Source organism: Phyllostomus discolor, chromosome 7, assembly GCF_004126475.2.
Source record: "Phyllostomus discolor isolate MPI-MPIP mPhyDis1 chromosome 7, mPhyDis1.pri.v3, whole genome shotgun sequence".
NCBI lineage: Eukaryota > Metazoa > Chordata > Mammalia > Chiroptera > Phyllostomidae > Phyllostomus > Phyllostomus discolor.
In genome coordinates, this window is record NC_040909.2 from 35949279 (window position 1) to 35968204 (window position 18926).

At 41.0% G+C, this 18926-nt stretch overlaps 1 protein-coding gene across 2 annotated transcripts in view; it reads left to right on the plus strand.

Moving 5' to 3' along the window:
• The window catches only part of CLSTN2 (calsyntenin 2), a 576448-nt gene that overhangs the window by 220111 nt on the left and 337411 nt on the right, over positions 1 to 18926 (plus strand). For both annotated transcript variants that reach the window (XR_004904237.1, XM_036030728.1), the window contains exon 2: positions 200 to 322. Coding sequence is in view for 1 of the 2 variants with exons in the window: in XM_036030728.1 (XP_035886621.1) it covers positions 200 to 322 (123 nt within the window). In the remaining variant the exon portion in view is untranslated. The remainder of the gene's footprint in view (positions 1 to 199; positions 323 to 18926) is intronic.

Here is an 18926-nt window from a genome sequence, read left to right on the forward strand (position 1 = left end):
TCTTTCTCCCTCCCTTCCCTCTCTAAAAAATAAATAAATAAATCTTAAAAAAATGAGACTAACATGCTCTATGTCCCTCATGTGGTGGTTAGATGAAAGTCTATGATTGGGTAAATATACAATATTAATACTAGTATTATGAATTAATTATTCAAATGATGATCTTAAAGGTGAATCTTTTTGTTTTGTTTTTCCACAGTTAACAAGCACAAGCCATGGATCGAGACTTCGTACCATGGAGTCATTACTGAGAACAATGACACAGTCATTTTGGACCCACCACTAGTAGCCCTGGACAAAGATGCACCAGTTCCTTTTGCAGGTGAGATGAAGGCTTAGTGTGATTGGGCTTGGCTCACTGTGGAGACAAGCTGGGAAACCTCACAAAGCCCAGGCTCGGGCTTTGTAGCTGTTATCACTATGCTGTGTATCTTATAGATCAGCCTGTGATTTCAAAGTGGTATGCCTCTTCTTATTTCTGGTGTGGATTCTCTACCTCTTTATGGTTTTTCTCCTTGGTGTCACCTCCAATGCAAAAGACTTATTTATTCCTCTGAGAAATGGTATGTTGCTGAAGTGGTCTTTGTAAGATGGAAGAATTGGGCTAGTAAGTTCCATAGAGGAGTCCCTTCTAGAAAGATGGCCCGTAGACATGAGAAAGTGTGTGACCCACTGTCCCCACTACTTGCATATCACGGGCATGTGAAAACTTGTAGCTTGGTAGGTTGGCAAGAGGAAAGGGAAAGAAAAAAGATTGGTAAATATTTGCTAAATGTAGGACAGCACTGTGCCCTTGAGCTTCAAAGTGGATGTTGTTTTCAGAGGAAGAACCCAAAAGCAGTGCAATTTTGCCCTCTACAGCTTATGGATGGAGAGCCTTCTCATTGTTTTTAAGACTGCAACTACTTCCTCCTTTAACCCTCTGCAAAGTCCAGGCCCGAAGAGGGGTATGGGAAGAATGTGGCTATGTCTCATGTTTCCATAGATTTTGGCAAAGAGAAGGGGATAGTATTGGCAGAGGGTGGAGAGATTGAACAAAGAATTTATGAAGATGCCTGCATCATGAGTAATATTGTTAACATTTTATAACTGTCAGGAGGAAGACAGGAAATTTAATGAAGGTTTTCAAGATTTTTAGAAGATTGTTTTATGATAGATGGGTGCCAGGCTGAGATTTTCACTGTGATAAAGTCTATGTTTCCTGACAGTTTGTCTGCTACATTATGAGCTACTTGGGCAGAAAAAATTGGCTGTTTTGGACTTTGAAGAGATAAGCCTTGTGACGGTCCTTTTTTCATTACAGAAGATTATAAAGTGAGGAGTGAGGGGGTGGGTTAAATGGGGCAACTTCAGTGTTATGTGAAGATAAACCCATAAGCATTCTTGCAAAACATGGGGAGATGCTCTTGACTCTCAGAAGGCTTCATCATGATTTCATGTAGAATGATAACCACCAAGGGCACCTGACTGTGACTTCCATGGTGTTTAGAGTTAGAATGTTTCACTATGACTGCCAGCCATCCTCACATGTCTCAATTCAGCCAGATTCCACTGGGAAGTATAAATCCCACGACGTTTATTTTCCCACAAAAGATGAGGTCTCCTCTCCAAACCTTTGCCAGCCTGGGAATATCCCAACTCCTCTCTTTCTTGTATTGGGTTAATCAACAATTCTTAACAATCCTCAGAAATGGGTTTTTAAAACAAACACTAGCAAAAATGTTTGGATTATGAAAATGTTTGGTTTGGCATATACTCTGTGCTTTAAAAAAATAGATATAACATTTAGATATTGGGAGATTTACCATAAAAAGGGGAGGACTCTGGTTGGTCTTGACGAATCAGGTCAGAAATGCAGAGCTGAGCGGCAGCTTCCCTGTCTGGAGTGTGCCATGTGCCCCTGGCTTCCCTCGCCTCTTTTGCTCTCAAAGCCTGTGTGCAGTGGTTCTTCCTCCAAACAAGTCCTCTCACACACCTTTCCATTTGAATGTGGGACCCCTCTTTGAAACAGAGCAGAGAAAACCAACAACGTGTTAAATGGGAAGTAAATGGGTGCCGTTGTCCCTTGAGTGTAGTGAGGCTAACTCTTTAAAAGGGAGGGGATGTGCCTGATTAATGTCTGCCTTCAGTGTAGCCCTGTTTCATCCATTAGTGAAAAAGGAAACTCAAGTTGTTGAACAAGCTGTTCTACAGTTAAGGTACAAGATTTCTAATGTACAGACCAAAATGCGGGGTGGGGGATACGTTTCAAGCAAATCTGATATTTGAAAGTTTCAATTTATAAAAGATGACTTATCTTCTTTGGTTATAAGGCCGAAGGACAATTAACAATTTTACCTGAATATTCACCAAAGAATTTCCTTAAATCATAAGCCTACCAAATGCCTTTAAACTTGAATTTGTATTCTAACCATTGTTTGTGCCCATGGGTTTTAAGGCACATCTTGAAATGAAGCTTTACTTCTAAGCTAAGCCCTGACTAGTTATTTTCATCTGAAGACAATTTCTATACTCCTCCTGATAGTTGCAGCTGCATTTAAAAAATCTAGCTTAATGCATCAAATACAATCTTCTAAGCTTTTAAGAGCAAAAAATAAAAAGATGCTTTTCAAAATGGTCAAAGCTATTTTTCTCTTTGTTATTTATGATTAGCTCTAAGACAGGACACAGGCACTGGTCATCCATCCATGCTGCAAGGTTTATTTCAAAACATTTATCTTAAAAAGAAAATAAGATTTATTTCAGATCCCTATCATTCTCATAAAATTGAAAAATTTATATCTGCTGGCTCCATCACTTCTCGAAGTCAACAGCAGCTTTTAGTCCCCCCCCCCCACCTTATCAACTGCTCCTGTGCTGTGGGTCACTTTCCACCCCTTTCCCAGTGGTCTTTATTTCCAGTTTAGTCCATAAGGGTGAGTTATGTGTTTGGTGGGAGGTGGGTCATCTGTATTATTTTTTCCCTGTCTTGTTTCTCTTGTAATTTCCACTCCTGTAACAATTTTTTAAATAAAAATTTTCTATGTAAAGTGTCATTTATTTAAATAAAAATCATGATTCATTTTTGCATAGAATGCAAAGTTCAGGGATATAAAATAGTTTTTATTGTATATCTCCTGATTATTGACAATAATCTTTATTGTAGAAAATGAGAAAAATATAGCAAAGCACTAAAAAAAAATCTGGACAATGTTTTTCTTTACCTCCAGAGCCTCTATTAACATTTTAGTATATCCCTTTCACTCATTTTCTACTCTTTTTTTCTACCTTATATTCAATAATATAACTTGTCTCACTAAAAAATGAAAATATACCATTCTATTAAATATTGTTCTGCAAATTATTAAATGGCTAAATGGCTTCCTATTCAATTAATATTTGATATTACCAGAGACATTGAAATTAAGAATAAAGTGACAGTAAACGGAGGGGAGGTGGGAGGGCATAGTGAGGGGATGGGGGGAAGGGTTGTCAGGAATGTGTATAAAGGACACATGGACAAAGCCAGAGGAAAGTAAGGTTGAGGATGGGAGGTGGGGAAGGCTCGGGTGGGGGAAAATTGGAGACAACCATACTTGAACAATAATAAAAAATAAAAAAAAATTCTATAGTTCATAATTGCTTTTCCCCAAACTTTATTGAGATATAATTGACATATAACATTGAATAAGTTCAAGGTACACAGCATGTTGATTTAATGTATATATTGTGAAATGATTAAACCATAGCCTTATCTAACACCTCCATTACCTCACATACTTACCATTTGTGTGTGTGTGTATTATTAACTATAATAATCATGCTGTACATTAGATTCCCAAAACTTATTCATTTTCTAACTGAACATTTTTACTCTTTGATCAACACTTCCCTATGTCCTCCACCCTCCTGGTCACAATTATTCTACTCTGTCTCTATTGAGTTTGGCTTTTCAAAGCTGATTACACCTGTAAGTGAATTCACATAGAAGTAATTCCATATGTAAGTGATTCCACATAACAGATTTTACATGTAAGCGATATCATGCAGTATTTATCTTTGTTTGGCTTCACTGAGCATAATATCCTCGAGGTCGTCTGTCCACATTGTAGCAACTGTCAGGATTTTCTTCTTTCTTGTGGCTGAATAATATTCCATTTCATATGTAAGTGTGAAACATATATTTACACTTATCCTTTCATCTGTTGGCAGACACTTAGGTTGTTTCCATATCTTGGCTATTGTGAATTGTTAGGCAATGAACATGGGAATATCTATTTGATATCCTGATTTTATTTTCCTTGAATATATACTCAGAAGTAGGATTTCTAGGTCATATAGTAGTTCATATGAAAAATAACATAAGCTTTCCAGGGTGGTTATGTGGTTAAATTTAAAGAATGTCTTTGATGCATGTTGTATTTAAGTGTTCTTTTACAGATCCTTCTCTCTGCCTGTTTCATGGATGTGATATCTAAATTACAGGGAGACCAAACTATAATAATACTTGCTCAGTATCCCAGAGCAGGCTAGCTGTGGGGCTGCACTTCTCACCACTTGCTCTGGGGTCCCTTTTCCTATTATATTGCCTCTTGATACCTACCCCACCTGATCAGTAGAGGCACCAGTTCTTAGTCAATGGAACTTCCCTCAGACCTCAGTTAAGTACATTATACTTGACTCATTTCTCAACCCTGTATCTGAGCCCAGTGGATATGACCTTCTAAGAGAATCAGATGCAGAAAAATCTTTGAGTAATAATGAAAATTCTATCCACTGCATGGTAAAAAATGATAATGAAAGCAAACTGGGCACATTTTGAACTTACTAATTTCTACATGAGCCCCACTGAGGCCTGTTAGGAAACTGTGGAGACGTTTAAATTGAAAGGGAATTAGATTACCTTTCAGAGAAAATAGAACTGCTCATTTGTCTACATTGGGCCAATCTGGACTTGTCTTTTGTAAGGACAAGGCTACAGAGAGTGATCAGGCATAATTGGCTGGCTTCTTAGGCTGGGTGACCCTCTGAAGGCTGCCCAGAAAATTGCTTGGGACATGATTTGGCCTGGTCTGGTGGCTGGTTGCAGCAAGAGGTGCTCTTTTCTCCATGATTAACTTTGTGCTCCTTATTCTGCTCAGCTTCTGCACATTTATCTGCCTCCTTATCTTTGGATCTGTCTAGGGCTCTTTGTGCTTCAGGCCCCATAGGTGCCTGGGGGCTTGCAGCACCATGGTTTCTTCTGGTGAGAAGGGAATGCTGGTTGTGAACAGTCCTGGCCTTTGACCAGATGCACATGGTTTTACATTTACTAACTATATGGTCTCAGATAAGTTAGCTCCCATGAGGGTCAGTTTCCTAATGTTTAAATGGGAATAAACACATCACTTACTCCTGGGTTAGTATATGGATTAAATAAGATATTGATGCAAAGTGCCCAGAACACTCTCTGGCAGCTAATAGATGTCCAATATATCATAGTTCTGATAATCTTAGCAATGATGAGACTAATCAGAGTACTCATAATTCTTTTTTAAAGTATATTTTATTGATTATGCTATTACAACTGTCCCAATTTTTTTCTCCCCTTTATCTCCTTTCTGCCCTGCACCCCCACACCCTTCAGCATCCCCCTCCCACCCTCTTAATTCTTATCATGGATGGTACATATAAGTTCTTCGACTTCTCTATTTCCTCTACTATTCTTAACCTCTCCCTATCTATTTTATGCCTACCAGTAATACTTCTTATTCCCTGTACCTTCCCCCATTCTTCCCCTCCCCCACTTCACTGATTACTCTCCATGTGATCTTCATTTCTGCAGTTCTGTTCCTGTTCTAGTTGTTTGCTTAGTTTTTGTTTTTTAGGTTCAGTTGTTGATAGTTATGAGTTTGTTGTCATTTTACTGTTAATAGTATTTGATCTTCTATTTCTTAGGTAAGTCCTTTTAACATTTCATATAATAAGGGCTCGGTGATGATAAACTCCTTTAACTTGACCTTATCTGGGAAGCACTTTATCTGCCCTTGTATTCTGAATGATAGTTTTGCTAGATAGAGTAATCTTGGGTGGAAGTCCTTGCCTTTCAAGACCTCTGAATACTTTTTTCCAGGCTTTTCTTGCCTATAAGTTTCTTTTGAGAAATTAGCTAATAGCCTAATGGGCACTCCTTTGTAAGTAACTCCTTTCCTCTTGCTGCTTTTAAGATTCTCTCCTTATCTTTAATTTTGGGTAACTTATGATGTGCCTTCGTGTGTTCCTCCTTGGGTCCAATTTCTTTGGGACTCTCTGGGCTTCCTGAACTTCCTGGAAGTCTGTTTCCTTTGCCAGATTGGGAAAGTGTTTCTTCATTATTTGTTCAGATAAGTTTTCAATTTCTTACTCTTCCTCTTCTCATTCTGGCACACCTATAATTTGGATGTTGGAACGTTTAGAATTGTCCCAGATGTTCCTAAGCCACTGCTCATTTTTTTGAATTCTTGTTTCTTCATTGTGTTCTGGTAGGATGTTTAGTTCTTCCTTTTGTTCCAAATCATTGATTTGAGTCCTGGTTTCCTTCCCTTCACTGTTGGTTCCCTGTATATTGTCATTTATTTCACTTTATATAGCCTGCATTTTTTACTTCATTTTGCGACCATACTCAACCATTTCTGTGCACATTGCTGATTAACAGTGTTTTGAACTCTGCATCTGATAGGTTGGCTAGCTCCTTGTCACTGAGTTGTTTTTCTGGAGTTTTGATCTGTTCTTTCATTTGGGCCATATTTCTTTGTCTCAGCATACCTGTTATGTTGTAAGGGGGTGGAGCCTTAGGTATTTGCCAGGGAAGGCAACCCTCTTTGCTTCACTGTAGTGCTGTCTGTGGGGGAGGGGTCAGAGAAGGAGCAATGCCTCTCCCTTGCTCTGCTCTAGCCCCACTTTCCAACAAACTCTCCTATAAGACCGTGAGTTTCTCCCACCTCTGTAACCCCCACAGTGTTTTACAACTACAGGTTTAAAGTCTTTCTGGTCAGCCAGCCCCGTCTCTACTGAGGAGTCCACCACCTTGCCATGGGTCCTTTCCTCCTGGCTGCCCATCTCTGTCTCTCCTGCCAGTCTGGATGAATGTTTCTTTAACTCTTGGTTGTCCGAGTTCCATGCAGTGTGATTTTCCGGCAGTTCTGGTTGTTTATTCTTTTTTAATTGTTGTTATCCTTCTTTTGGTTGTGTGAGGAAGTGAAGCATTTCTACCTACACCTCTATCCTGGCTCGAACTCCAGTAATCGAAACTCTTATCATCATCAATAAGCCACATGTGTTTAATTCATTCTAGATTGATTACAATGATATGATTATAACCTGTGAATGATATCAAGCAAAAGAAAAAAGTAACTTTGGAGTTTGTTCTAAAGGCTTAATGTAGTCACCCACTTGTACCATCATGCTATATTGCCTAGGTTGATTTTGTGGCAGTGTGGAGACAATCAGTTAAGTAATGGAGGGGAAAGTAGTTTGTGAATTGTGTAGAACTCTATAAATATTAGCTGGAAATAAATTTCCTTACATTCTACCTATAATTTTCTCTGTGGAAAAATCTATTAGTTGCATGATACACTTTTAAGTGTATCTTTTGCCTTTTTATTATAAACATACACATATATGCACACACAGAGACACACATATGTGTGCCAGATGCTACCCACAAAATATTACAGTCAAGTCTCATACCAACCCTGTGAAACAGGTAAGTCAGCTATTGTGGTTCTGTTTTGTAAATGAGGACAGGTTACCTAGCTGAAGGTAGGTCAGCCCTGTCACTCAGTTCCAGACTCCAGTTCTCAGACTGCAAGTCTTGCCTTCTTTTTCTTTTGCCAGTTGTCCAGTGTGTGAGATTTACCTCACTGGCATTAGAAGAATTACATGGTACCTGGACATAGAGTTCAAGAATGGTGAATCCCATTGTAAGTTCTCTTTTAAGTTCTTAATTCAACCTTTATGATTATGTTAAAGAGAAAGGTACATTGTCGGAGGGTCAAAATGTCCTCAACACCCCTCAAACACTTGCTAGTCTCTCTTTCTGACAAAGAAGGGCAAGCTCAGTCCCATAGCATTCCATAGGCAAGAGCGTTGAGCTAGAATTTGAATATTCTGCTGTATTTTATTTAGGTTACTTTTTAGTTAAGGCAAATATTCCTGGCTTTTCAGTTGTTCTCTTTTTAAGTAAATTCATAAAAAAAAACAATTTAAAGAAAAATGTAAGCAAATGAGTGTTTAGGTAGTTTACGGCAGTGGCAAAAACCATAGAAGAGGTCTGACTGATAGGATGTGGGACATGGCAGAAAACCCCATTTGGGCCTCACTCTGCCCATCCAGCAGCCTCAGGACCACCTGTGCTAGGCCCAGCCATCCTCAGTCTTCCCTGCCCCACTGCTCTCTGAATGCTGGTCCTGGCATCAGAGGAGCCGTCTGTGTCAGCTTCACAGTCGATGTGTCTTATGTTGTGGTGGGGGTCAGTCCTGAGGACCAGGGTAGGGTGCCCCCTGGTGTCCCACCCTCCTCTCTGAGCATTCACTTGGCCTCAGCCAGAGGCCAGTCCATAACAGTCCCTGCAGCGGATCAGGTACAGACCTCTCTGGAATCTACAGTATGGGCAACTGTCTTGGACCTCTCAGTGTTGGAATTAAGAATAAATGGGAAACAGAAAGACATGTACCAGTGTCTATTCATTCAAGTACATGTGAAAATTACTAAAAAGAATAAAGAATAAAACAAAATTAACTCTCACTCCTAAGACCTGCGAGGCTTTTGTACTGTTCACATGTAGATACATAGTTCTTACTAATTTGTATCATAGTGTATATGGTTCAGAGCCTTTGTGTTTTCACTTTCACAGACAACTTCGAAGCTGACTAGAACACGCTCAAGAATATTACTCAAGTGTAGGTATAATTACACATCATAGAGCTGTATTCTAGTTCATTTAACCATTTCTCTATTCTTGTATATTTAGATTGTTTACAATATTGTTCCACTATTAGAAATCACACTGCCATGTGCAACTTTGAAATATCTTTATTACATAAACATAGAGTCAGTATTCTATGTTTATGGTTTAACTCATAGATAGTGAGTAAACAAACGTGTTTTATTTTCAGTGACAAATTAGATTGTGTTGTCAAATGTTCCTGTTGATATGATCTGTGATTGCTCAATTTTTGAACAGATAGTGGGGTTCAGATTAAACAGGGAAATGAGGACTGGACTGGACTCCCACAACTGTCCGCAGCTTGTGGTGGACCCCTCAGTCCCATCTCTGCAGGCTTCCGGCCTCCATCCCTGTGAGGAATTCCCCTTCTCACGATGGTGACTGTGAGTTGGGGGTTTCCAGCTGTAGGCAAGATGTGATTTGAGAACTCATCAAGGTAATACAAAAGTTGCTTTAAAGCTGAAAAAATTTGAGGGGTGAGGACACAGCAAACAGTAAATAAGCTGGAAGACCTGGTTGAGCTGATGCTTGTGATCTCAGGGGAGGGTGACAATGAATGGGTCCATTTGTAGTCCCCAGGATCAACGAGGCTTTTTGGACTGCAACTTTGGTCCTGATGCTGTTGGTGCTGGAGTGGTCTGCCAGGCAGAGTTGGAGGAAGAAAGACCTGATGCATTTATAACTCTGGAATTAAAGAATTAACTTGGCTGTGTTCCTTGGTTGTCTTCTGCCAGCTTGACAGCTGCCAGCCTTGACAGTGATTGATATGGGGTTAAGGGCATATTTGGAGTCCTTTCTTGGTTGTCCTACCTCAGGCATTGCAGTCACTCCAGTGTTTCCCTTTGACATTGTTTACTCCTCCTTCTATGTGCTGATGGCCAAGCAGCTCAGTAGGCAGGTCTCAGTTCCTTTGGGGTGGGCAGGGACCATCCACATAACCCCTGGGCTTCTGGATCCTGGGACACAAAACCCCTGCCTTGCTGAGAAGCGAACAAAACATTTCTTCAGCCACAGAGATGGCCTGTGGCTGCTTTCTAGGTTGAAGCTATGCTGCTAGAAGGAGAGTAGTGAGTGAGCTTCCCAGCTTTGGAGTCTTTGCCAACCCAACCCCTCAAAAAAAAAAAGAAACTTTTCTTTCAACTGTAAAAATGCTTCTAAATCTTTCTTTTCGTTAATTATCCTCTTTCCGGTCTGTCAGTGTCCCTGAAGCTGTCTGTCTGTGTATGCCCTGCCCCTTGGTCTTTTGTTGTTACTTTTAATTTCTCTCATGCTAAAGGTCATACATATTTTTGCTGCGTGGCAGTTTAGCCTTGGTGAGTTTAGGATGGCCCATCTCCTCTGAAAGATTCTACTACTGCCTTCTTCTCTATCATGATCATCATTAATCCCGGTTTTCCAAGCATCTCTGCAGGAGCCTGGTTGCACGGGGTTCTTTGGCAGCAGCTGGAGACCCTTCAGGTATGGTTATGCAACCTGCTCCTGTGTCAAGTGGTCAGGTGCTAAGGGGATGCACCCTACAGGATGGCTGGAGGAGCGACTAAGGGCCAGAGTACAGAGGAAGGAAGGCAGGATAGAGGAATGGCTGGGCAAGGAAAAAGCAGAGGGTGAGGGTCCCAGGTAGATTCCCACAGCAGGGGCCGGGCTTCATGGTTTGAACGGAGGTGAGAGGCTCTTCACCAGTGATGCTGACCTTCTCAATGAGAAGATTCTGGTGAGGCCTGCTCCAGTTCACACTAATGTGTGACGGAGAACCAGTGTTTACCTGAGGGCCCTTCACTGTCAGTTAGGCTGAAGAGTAAGGGAAGTTTCAAGTTAGAAAAGCTCGAGTGCTGGCACTTAGGAGAAAGCTTGAGAGAAACCCTTGAATGAAGGAATTTCAAGTCTTCTGGGATTCTGAGTCATTGACAGTATTATTAAAACTACATGAAAAGTGAGCAATGAAATCGATAATAATAGAGCCAGCCCATATGGTAACTGCAAATCGGAAACAAGTGTCCTTTCTTACAGATAGACACTGTCCCGCACCAGAGCACACAACTTGGCAAATACAGAAAGAGGTGGATGTCAGCCCCTACTTGTCCCCTCAGTTGTACGTCCTTGTACAGAAAACAACTTGTACACAACGGCACGGAAAATTTGCTAAAATTTATTGAGCACTTACTACATAGCAGGTATTTTATATGCAGTATGTTATTTAATTTTTACAGCAATCCTCTGAAATAAGCATGATTATTATCCCTAATTTACAGAAGGGGAGACTGAGGCTAAATCAGATTTCAGGAGCCCCCTTTTATCCATGGGGGATACATTCCAAGACCCCTAGTGGATGTCTAAAGCTGCAGAGAGTACCGAACCCTACATATAGTAAGTTTTTTCCTATACATACATACCCATAATAAAGTTTAATTTATAAATTAGGTAAGAGATTAACAACAGTAACTGATAGTCAAATAGAACAGTTATAATGATATTCTGTAATGAAAGTTATGTGAATGACTTTGGGGGCATTATTAAGAAAAATATGGGCCACTTGAACACGGGCACTGTGATACCCTGGTGGTCGATCTGATAACCAAGATGGCTGCTAAGTGATTAACTGGCAGGGAGCAGCTACATTGTGGATACACTGAACAAAGGAAAGGGATGGTCCACATCTCAGGTGGGATGGAGCAGGACGGTGCGAGATTTCATTGCACTGCTCGGAAGGGCATACAATTTAAAAATTGTGAGTTGCTTATTTCTGGAATTTTTCATTTAATATTTTCATCCTGCAGTTGACTGCAGGTAACTGAAACCACAGAAAGTGAAACTGCAGGTAACAGGGAACTACTGTGTGTAATTTTCTATGAACACAGTAATAATGGTGAAGCTGTAATTCCAAGTGTTTTAGGTACTGCTGTGCAGCAACCACCCAACATTTAGGAACATCAAAAAGCAGTCATTAATTTTTTCTCACAAGTCTACCTACTGATGGGCAGCTCTGCTAATATGATTCAGGCTCAGCAGGTCCCAGCTGGGTGCATTCAGTGTCCGTGGGCAGCTGGTGGTAGGCTATAGGCAGGCTGGTCTAGAGTAGCCTTGGCTGGGATGACACTGCTCTTTCCCCAGTTATTCTTCCAGAAGGTTAGTGTACTCATGTTCATAGGCTGGCCTGAGCATATCCCTGTTGTGGTTACAGGGAAGCACAAAGATCACAAGTTTCTTTCCTACTGGCCAAACAAATCACATGGCCAAGCCCAGAGTCAAAGCAGGAGTGGAATACCAAGGGCACGGAGGGCTGGCAAATGACGGTCATCAGTGTGATCATTCGATCACAGCCTGTCTGTCCTTTGGCCACAATGATTCACATGCCTTCCTCATGCAAAGTAAGCTCACCTTATCCTAGGACCCTCCAAAATTGGATCCACTCATGGCATCTGGCTTGAAGCCCAGGTTTTTGTGATCCCCATCAGTTCTGGAATTAGTTCCTCTTGATCCAGAGATGAGTAGCAGAAAGATACCTTCCCCACACAACCCTCCAGGGGAGGGAAAACCTCAGCAACCTCACTCCCATTTGGTAGAATAATGGGAAGCACATAGCAATCACTGGTCTGGGTCATAGTGATCCCAATATCCTGCCAGAAACTTGTTGCCTGGTTCCCCTGCTTTGAGGGTGACTCTGTTCCCTCAGACTGGTTTCCCAGTCCACCGGTTCTCTACTGCACCCTGTTAACCACTCGTCTCTTTTGCCGTCACTTGGTTCTGTTCCATCCCACAGCTGGTGGACTCAGCAGGAGTGGACACAGTACCCCTGTGGTCAGGGTCCTGGCCTCACTCCATGGGGACACTGTCAGCTTCATTCAGTTTTGTGTGAGTGCCTCAGATTCTGTGCAGTCTCAGCAAAAAGACAAAGGGGTCAACCTAGACCTCTAGAGTCAGGGCTTTCTACACAATGAATCAGAAAAATGAAATTAACAAAGCCAAACTAAACCCCACCTTTAAAAAAAAACCTATTGGAGATAAAACAGAAGACATAGGTACCTATCAGGCTCTGAGCCCTAAGGCATCCCAGGATACTCTCCAAATCTATGGCTTTATAGACAACTGTGATACAAGCATGTTTATGGCACTTTCCCACTCACTAACCCTGGTGGTCAGATTCCAGGCCTCATGACCGAGCTCATTTGCCCATTTGTATCTGGACCTGAGGTGGGCACCTGACTCAAGGCAGCCAGTGACTGGGCTAGTTATAGCCTGTGACTTGCCACCTGGATAGAAAACAACAGGCGAATTGGCTTCCGGTTTGAGTGCTGAGGGGCCACATTAGAGGATAAGGGTTGCAGATGAAGCTTCTGTGTCATGTACCAATCAAAGTTATGCTTGGCTAGCAGACTGAGGTTTGGCTGCTGGTCCCAGAGAGAAGCAGAGGTGCCCTGAGTGAATAGAGCAAGTGGTTCCTGATGGGAACCGTGGCCTCAGTTCCTGAACTGGCCTGGTGTCCTGGTGATCTTGGATTTGCATGAAATCACATCCTCATTGTTGCACTTGTTTGTATATCCACTCTCTCTCCTGAGGTGGCTGAGTATGTCGTTGTCCTTGGGAACTAAAGAGGCCAAATGAAAACTACCTGTTCATATGTATTAAAGGCATGAAGCATCATTTGGGCTTAGGGAGAAAAAAGGCCCAAGAAATTTCAGATAAAGGAGCAGTAGAGAGAAGAATGAACTAGGAATTTGAAAGCATTAAGGAAATCTTAAAAAGCTGTAGCTGGTAATCATCATCACAGTGAAATCAATGGTGATTGAAAACCAGCTCCATTGTCAGTAATTGGATCGGTTAATAGCCAGGCTTAGACAAATTAATACCGATTCAAATCCCTTCTCCAGAAGCCATTTGCGTGACTTATGACAATGGCCATATTGAGTACGCCTGGAATCAGACCTCATCACAAATATTAATTATGAACATGAATTTGTAAGGTTAATGGTTTTACTTTAATAGGAATTTGGGACCGATGAATGCACATCCTAAATGTCTCAGACTTGTTTGAGATTCCAAATGAAAGAATAGGAATACATGCAAGCACTTATAGTTTGTTCTGTTTGGCACTGTGTCCAGCGTGAGATCACTGAATACCTTGGCATGAGTTCAGAGCTCAATTTTATTATCTTGTAGCTGCCTGTAATCACAGATGAGGCATCAAAGGCCAGCTGTCCCCATGAACCTTGACAGTCTATATAAACTAATTACTTTTTTATGAGCCATCCTTTCAGAGGTTTGGAGAGAGGGCCTATTAAGCCAAGTTCAGTATGATCTACAAACTTTAAAAATTATTATTATTTATTTAAGTTTCAGCTGAGTGTCATGGTAAATGACATCCCTTGCCATAATTGGTTTGGGTGGTCATGGACTTCATTAAAATACAATATTCTTTTTAGGCGAAAGGTGAATCCCAGCGTGGTCGAGTTTATTTTGGATATTAATGATACTAATAACAAAATTTCAAGAGCAAGGAAGCTGAAAAACTAATTTGGAAAGTGAGGGCACATTAGCAAAAGCCCCTGCCTGTCTTGGTTTCAAAGGCTGTGGACTGTGAGGGTCACGCACAAAGAGCACTCCTTGGCCCTTACACTTTTTTGGTTGTGTCTTTCTTAGAGTCAGTCCCTAGAGAGGTAAAATGCCAAATAGGACATTCACTGCAGCCTGCCCCTCTGCCATTTCTCCACCTCGGCCACTCCTGGGGCCATCCCTTCTGGCCCTGTTCCCTGTTGCATCCAGTGTCTGCCCTGGGCTGCCTGTGCCGCTCCACCTCACAGCTGGCTCTACACCACCCTCACATGTGATGGGCCCGCCATCCTGTTCTGGATGTGTTTCTATTTCAGCCTCTGCCACTTGGTACTCCTGATGATTGGTACTCTAACGCTGTCATCAGTGGTCCTCCCAGATGCAGACAGGCCCCTGGGTCAGCCCTTATGGTAGGGCACTGATCCCTGCTGACTTCCCTTCATTTCCTATCTGCCAGCCCAGGAGGAAATGGCCTTTCTCCTCTTGGGGATTCCTATTGAAATGTGTTTGGACTGCTAGCGCTATAGCTCTTTCTGTTCTACCACAGAGTCCTCCCTTTCCAGAGCTGGATGTGTCCTCCTGAGCTTTAGGGATGCAGGATGGGCTCGCATGCAGGCCAGCACTGCATCTAACCTTCCACTCAAGTCCCTGCTGCTGACTCTGCCCTCTGCCATCTGTTTTTTCTCATCTGTGGTGTTTTTCTTTTATCCCACAAACTCAGATATTCCTGACTGCTGCCTTGTTTCCACTGGGCTCCTGCACCCATCCCAATTCTCATGTCTATAAGACATGACTCTAAATGTCTGCACTTCATTGACAAAGAGGGTCCTGAGCCAAATGCAACCCACTGTGTGCAGCCAGAAAGCAGGGGAGTGGTGAGAGGTACCGTATAATCCCACCTGCCCCATGTCAGGGCCATAGCCCCACCCTCACAGGACTCCCACACTGACATGTGAAATAGACTCTTCAGTAACTGGACCTGGTACTCAGTGCTGGCTAATTTCTTTCAAGAGGGTTGTTTTTTCTATCCTGAGTGGCATCCTCGTGGTTCTGCACTCAAGCAGTTCTCACCTCTGCCATGGCACTTGACATCTGGGCTGTAATTGTCTCTCATGAACCTGCCTTATCATGGTCTGAATCCATTGTGTGTCCCTAGCCCCTCACATTGAGTAGGTGTTCACTTCCAGTCTGTGGAGTGGACGAATGGCAGATTGATATTGTATTTCATACCTAAGCTCATCTGTTACCTTCTCTTAGTGCTTTTGACATGTTTGCTCCTATGCTCAGCCAGCATTCTGCTGCACTTTAAACACAATCTATTTAATGTAATTATCTGCTTCTCATTCCAGAGAGGGTTTGTTTGTTGTTATGTCTCGGCACACAATCTAGCTTCGAGGTTCTCAGTGAGCGTTTGTGGATTTGAGTTGAAAGGACCGAGTGGCTAACAACCGACTGCTCAGCAGCGTGGGGGGAGGGACAGGGACACTGGTGTTCAGGGGAGTCGCATCGTGCTGCCTATGTTGCCCCCTGCAGGGGCTGAAACGGGCTTCTGGAGGTCCTTTGGTGTGCTTGAGAGCAAAGTCACCCTGGAGGGTGCGTTTTCCCAGATCACTGCTCCCACACCCTGTATAGCCGGTGAAGGAGGAGACATGCTGGCTGAGGGAAATCTGGCTGAGAGGGGCCTGTGGGAACCCAGAGAGATTCCTTGTGCTCGGAGGGTTACCTCATGTAGGGGAAGAGGTAGCTGCCACTCGGTGCTGGCTAATTTCTTTTAAGAACGTCAGTTTTTTTAAAAATTAAATTATTTATTTTGCGGTAAAGGTAAGTTTATATGCAGTTGTAAAAACCAAAACAAAACACAAGAGATCCTGTGCATCCCTTACCCAGTTTCTCCCAGGGGTAACATGGTGGGAAGCCGTAGCACAGTGTTACCACCGGGACATTGCCATTGGTAGTCAAGGTACAAAACCTTTCCATGACCACAGGATCTTTCATGTCAACCTTTGTAGCCGCTTTCTCCCCACCCACTACCTCCTTTTGGAAAAGAAATTAACTGAGGTATAATTGACATAACATCATAGTAGTTTCAGGTGTACAATATAATGACTTCACACTTGTATATATTGCAAAATGATCACCACATTTGGTCCAGTTATTGTCTATCACCATACATAGTTACCGAGGTTTTTTCTTGTGATGAGAAACTTGAAGATCCACTGTCATAGCTACTTTGAAATATGCAACACAGTTTTATTAACTATAATCACTATGGTGTATATTACATTCCCATGACTTACTCATTTTATAACTGGAAGTTTGTACTGTTTGACTTTATTCACCCATTTTGCCCACCCCTTAACCTCAGATAACCACCAATCTGTTCTGTATGTGAATGAGGTTGGTTTTATTTTATTTTTTAAGGTTCTATGTATAAATGAGATCATATGGTGTTTATCTTTTCCCATCTGGCTTATTTCACTTAGCATAATACCCTCAAGGTCCATCCATGCTGTTGCAAATGGAGAGATTTCATTCTTTTACATGGCTGAATAATATTCCATGATATATGTACTATATCTTCTTTATCCATTTATCCACTGATGGACATAAGTTGATCCAACTTCCTCCTTAACTCCTGACAATGACTAATCTGTTACCATTTTAATAGTTTTATCATTTGAAGCTATGTGCTATAAATGGAATCATATGGTAGACAACCTTTTAGAATTGGTGCTTTTTTCACTGAGAGTCATTGCCTGTATCAATAGTCCATTATTTTTGTTTCTGAGTAATATTCCATGCTTTAAATGTATCAGTTTCTTTAGCCATTCACCCACTGAAGGACATCTGGGTTGTTTCCTGTTTTGGCTATTGTGAATAAAGCTGCTAGAAACATTTGTACACAAGTTTTTCTGTGAACATAAGTCTTCAGTTCCCTGAGATAAATGTCAGGGAGTACAATTGGTGAGTGGTATGGCAGTTAGTTGCATGCTCAGTTTTTTTTAAGAAAATACTAGGCTGTTTTCCAGGGTGACTGTACCATTTTACTTTCCCACCAGCAATGTGTGAGAGATCCAGCTTCTTCGCATCCTCACAGGCATTTGATGTGTTACTATTTTTTATTATAGTCATTCACATAAGTACATACTCATAGCGTTATCTCATTATGGGTTTAATTTGCATTTCCCTAATGACTACTAATGTTGGATATCTTTTCATGAGCTTATTTGCCTGTGTATGTATCCTCTTCCATGAATTTCCTTTTATGTTTTTTGGTCCATTTTCTAATTGGATTGTTTGTGTTTTTACTGTTGAGTTTTGAAAGTTTGTTTTTATGTATTCTAAGTACTAGTCCTTTGTCAGTATCTGGTTTGTAAATATTTTCTCCCATTAATTAGTTTGCCTTTTCATCCTTTTAACAGGGTCTTTCTTAGAGCAGAAATTTTAAATTGAAGTCCAATTATCTTTCTATGGACCTAAGATATTCTCTAGAAAGATATTCCAATTATCTTTCTATGGACATATTGTATTATATTTAAGTGCATAATCCATTTTGAGTTAATTTTTGTACATGATGAGACACTTAAGTTGAGAGTTTTTTTTGTTTGTTTTGTCAGTGGAGGTTCATTTGTTACCACATCATTTGGTTGGTCTTTCCTACATTGAATTGCTGTCACCTTAACCAAAATCATACATCAACTGTATGTATACATTAACCAAAAATCAGTTGGGCATGGCTGTGTTGGTCCATGTCTGGTTCTCTTTTCTGTTTCAGCAAACTATATGTCAGAACTACACAGTCTTGATTATTATAGGTATATAATACATCTTAAAATTTGGTAAATGAATTATTTTTTTTTCAAAATTGTTTAAATTGTTCTTATTCTGTTAATTTGCCATATAAATTTTAGGATAATTTTGTCTATATCTGTGAAAAAACCCCTGCTAATATTTTGATAGGAAGTGAGTTAAATGCGTTTATCAATTTGGGGAAAATTGGACACAGTATAGTATCTTTTCATTTATTTCAATTTTTTTATTTCCTTAATTAGTATTGTATAGTTTTAATCATAAAAATCCCACACGTTTTATTAAATTTATACCCAAATAGTTTTCCTTTTAATTACTGTAAATGATATTATAGTTTTAATTTTGTTGTTCACATGTTCATTCCTAGTATGTATACATACAGTTGATGTATGTTTATGTTTTGTGTTACATATCTGTAGCTGTGCTGAACTCCCACACAGGCAATCATATCACCTGCACTTAGGAGCGCCTTTGTTTCTTCATACTGCCTTGATGTACTGACTAGAAATGAGAGAAGATTTTCTTGCCTTGTTCTTTGTACCTTTCCTAGTCCTTTAGTTAGAGAGAACCACCCTCTGTGGGGGGTGTTGGGGGGGTGCGGCTTTTTTGTTTTTGTTACAACCTGTTG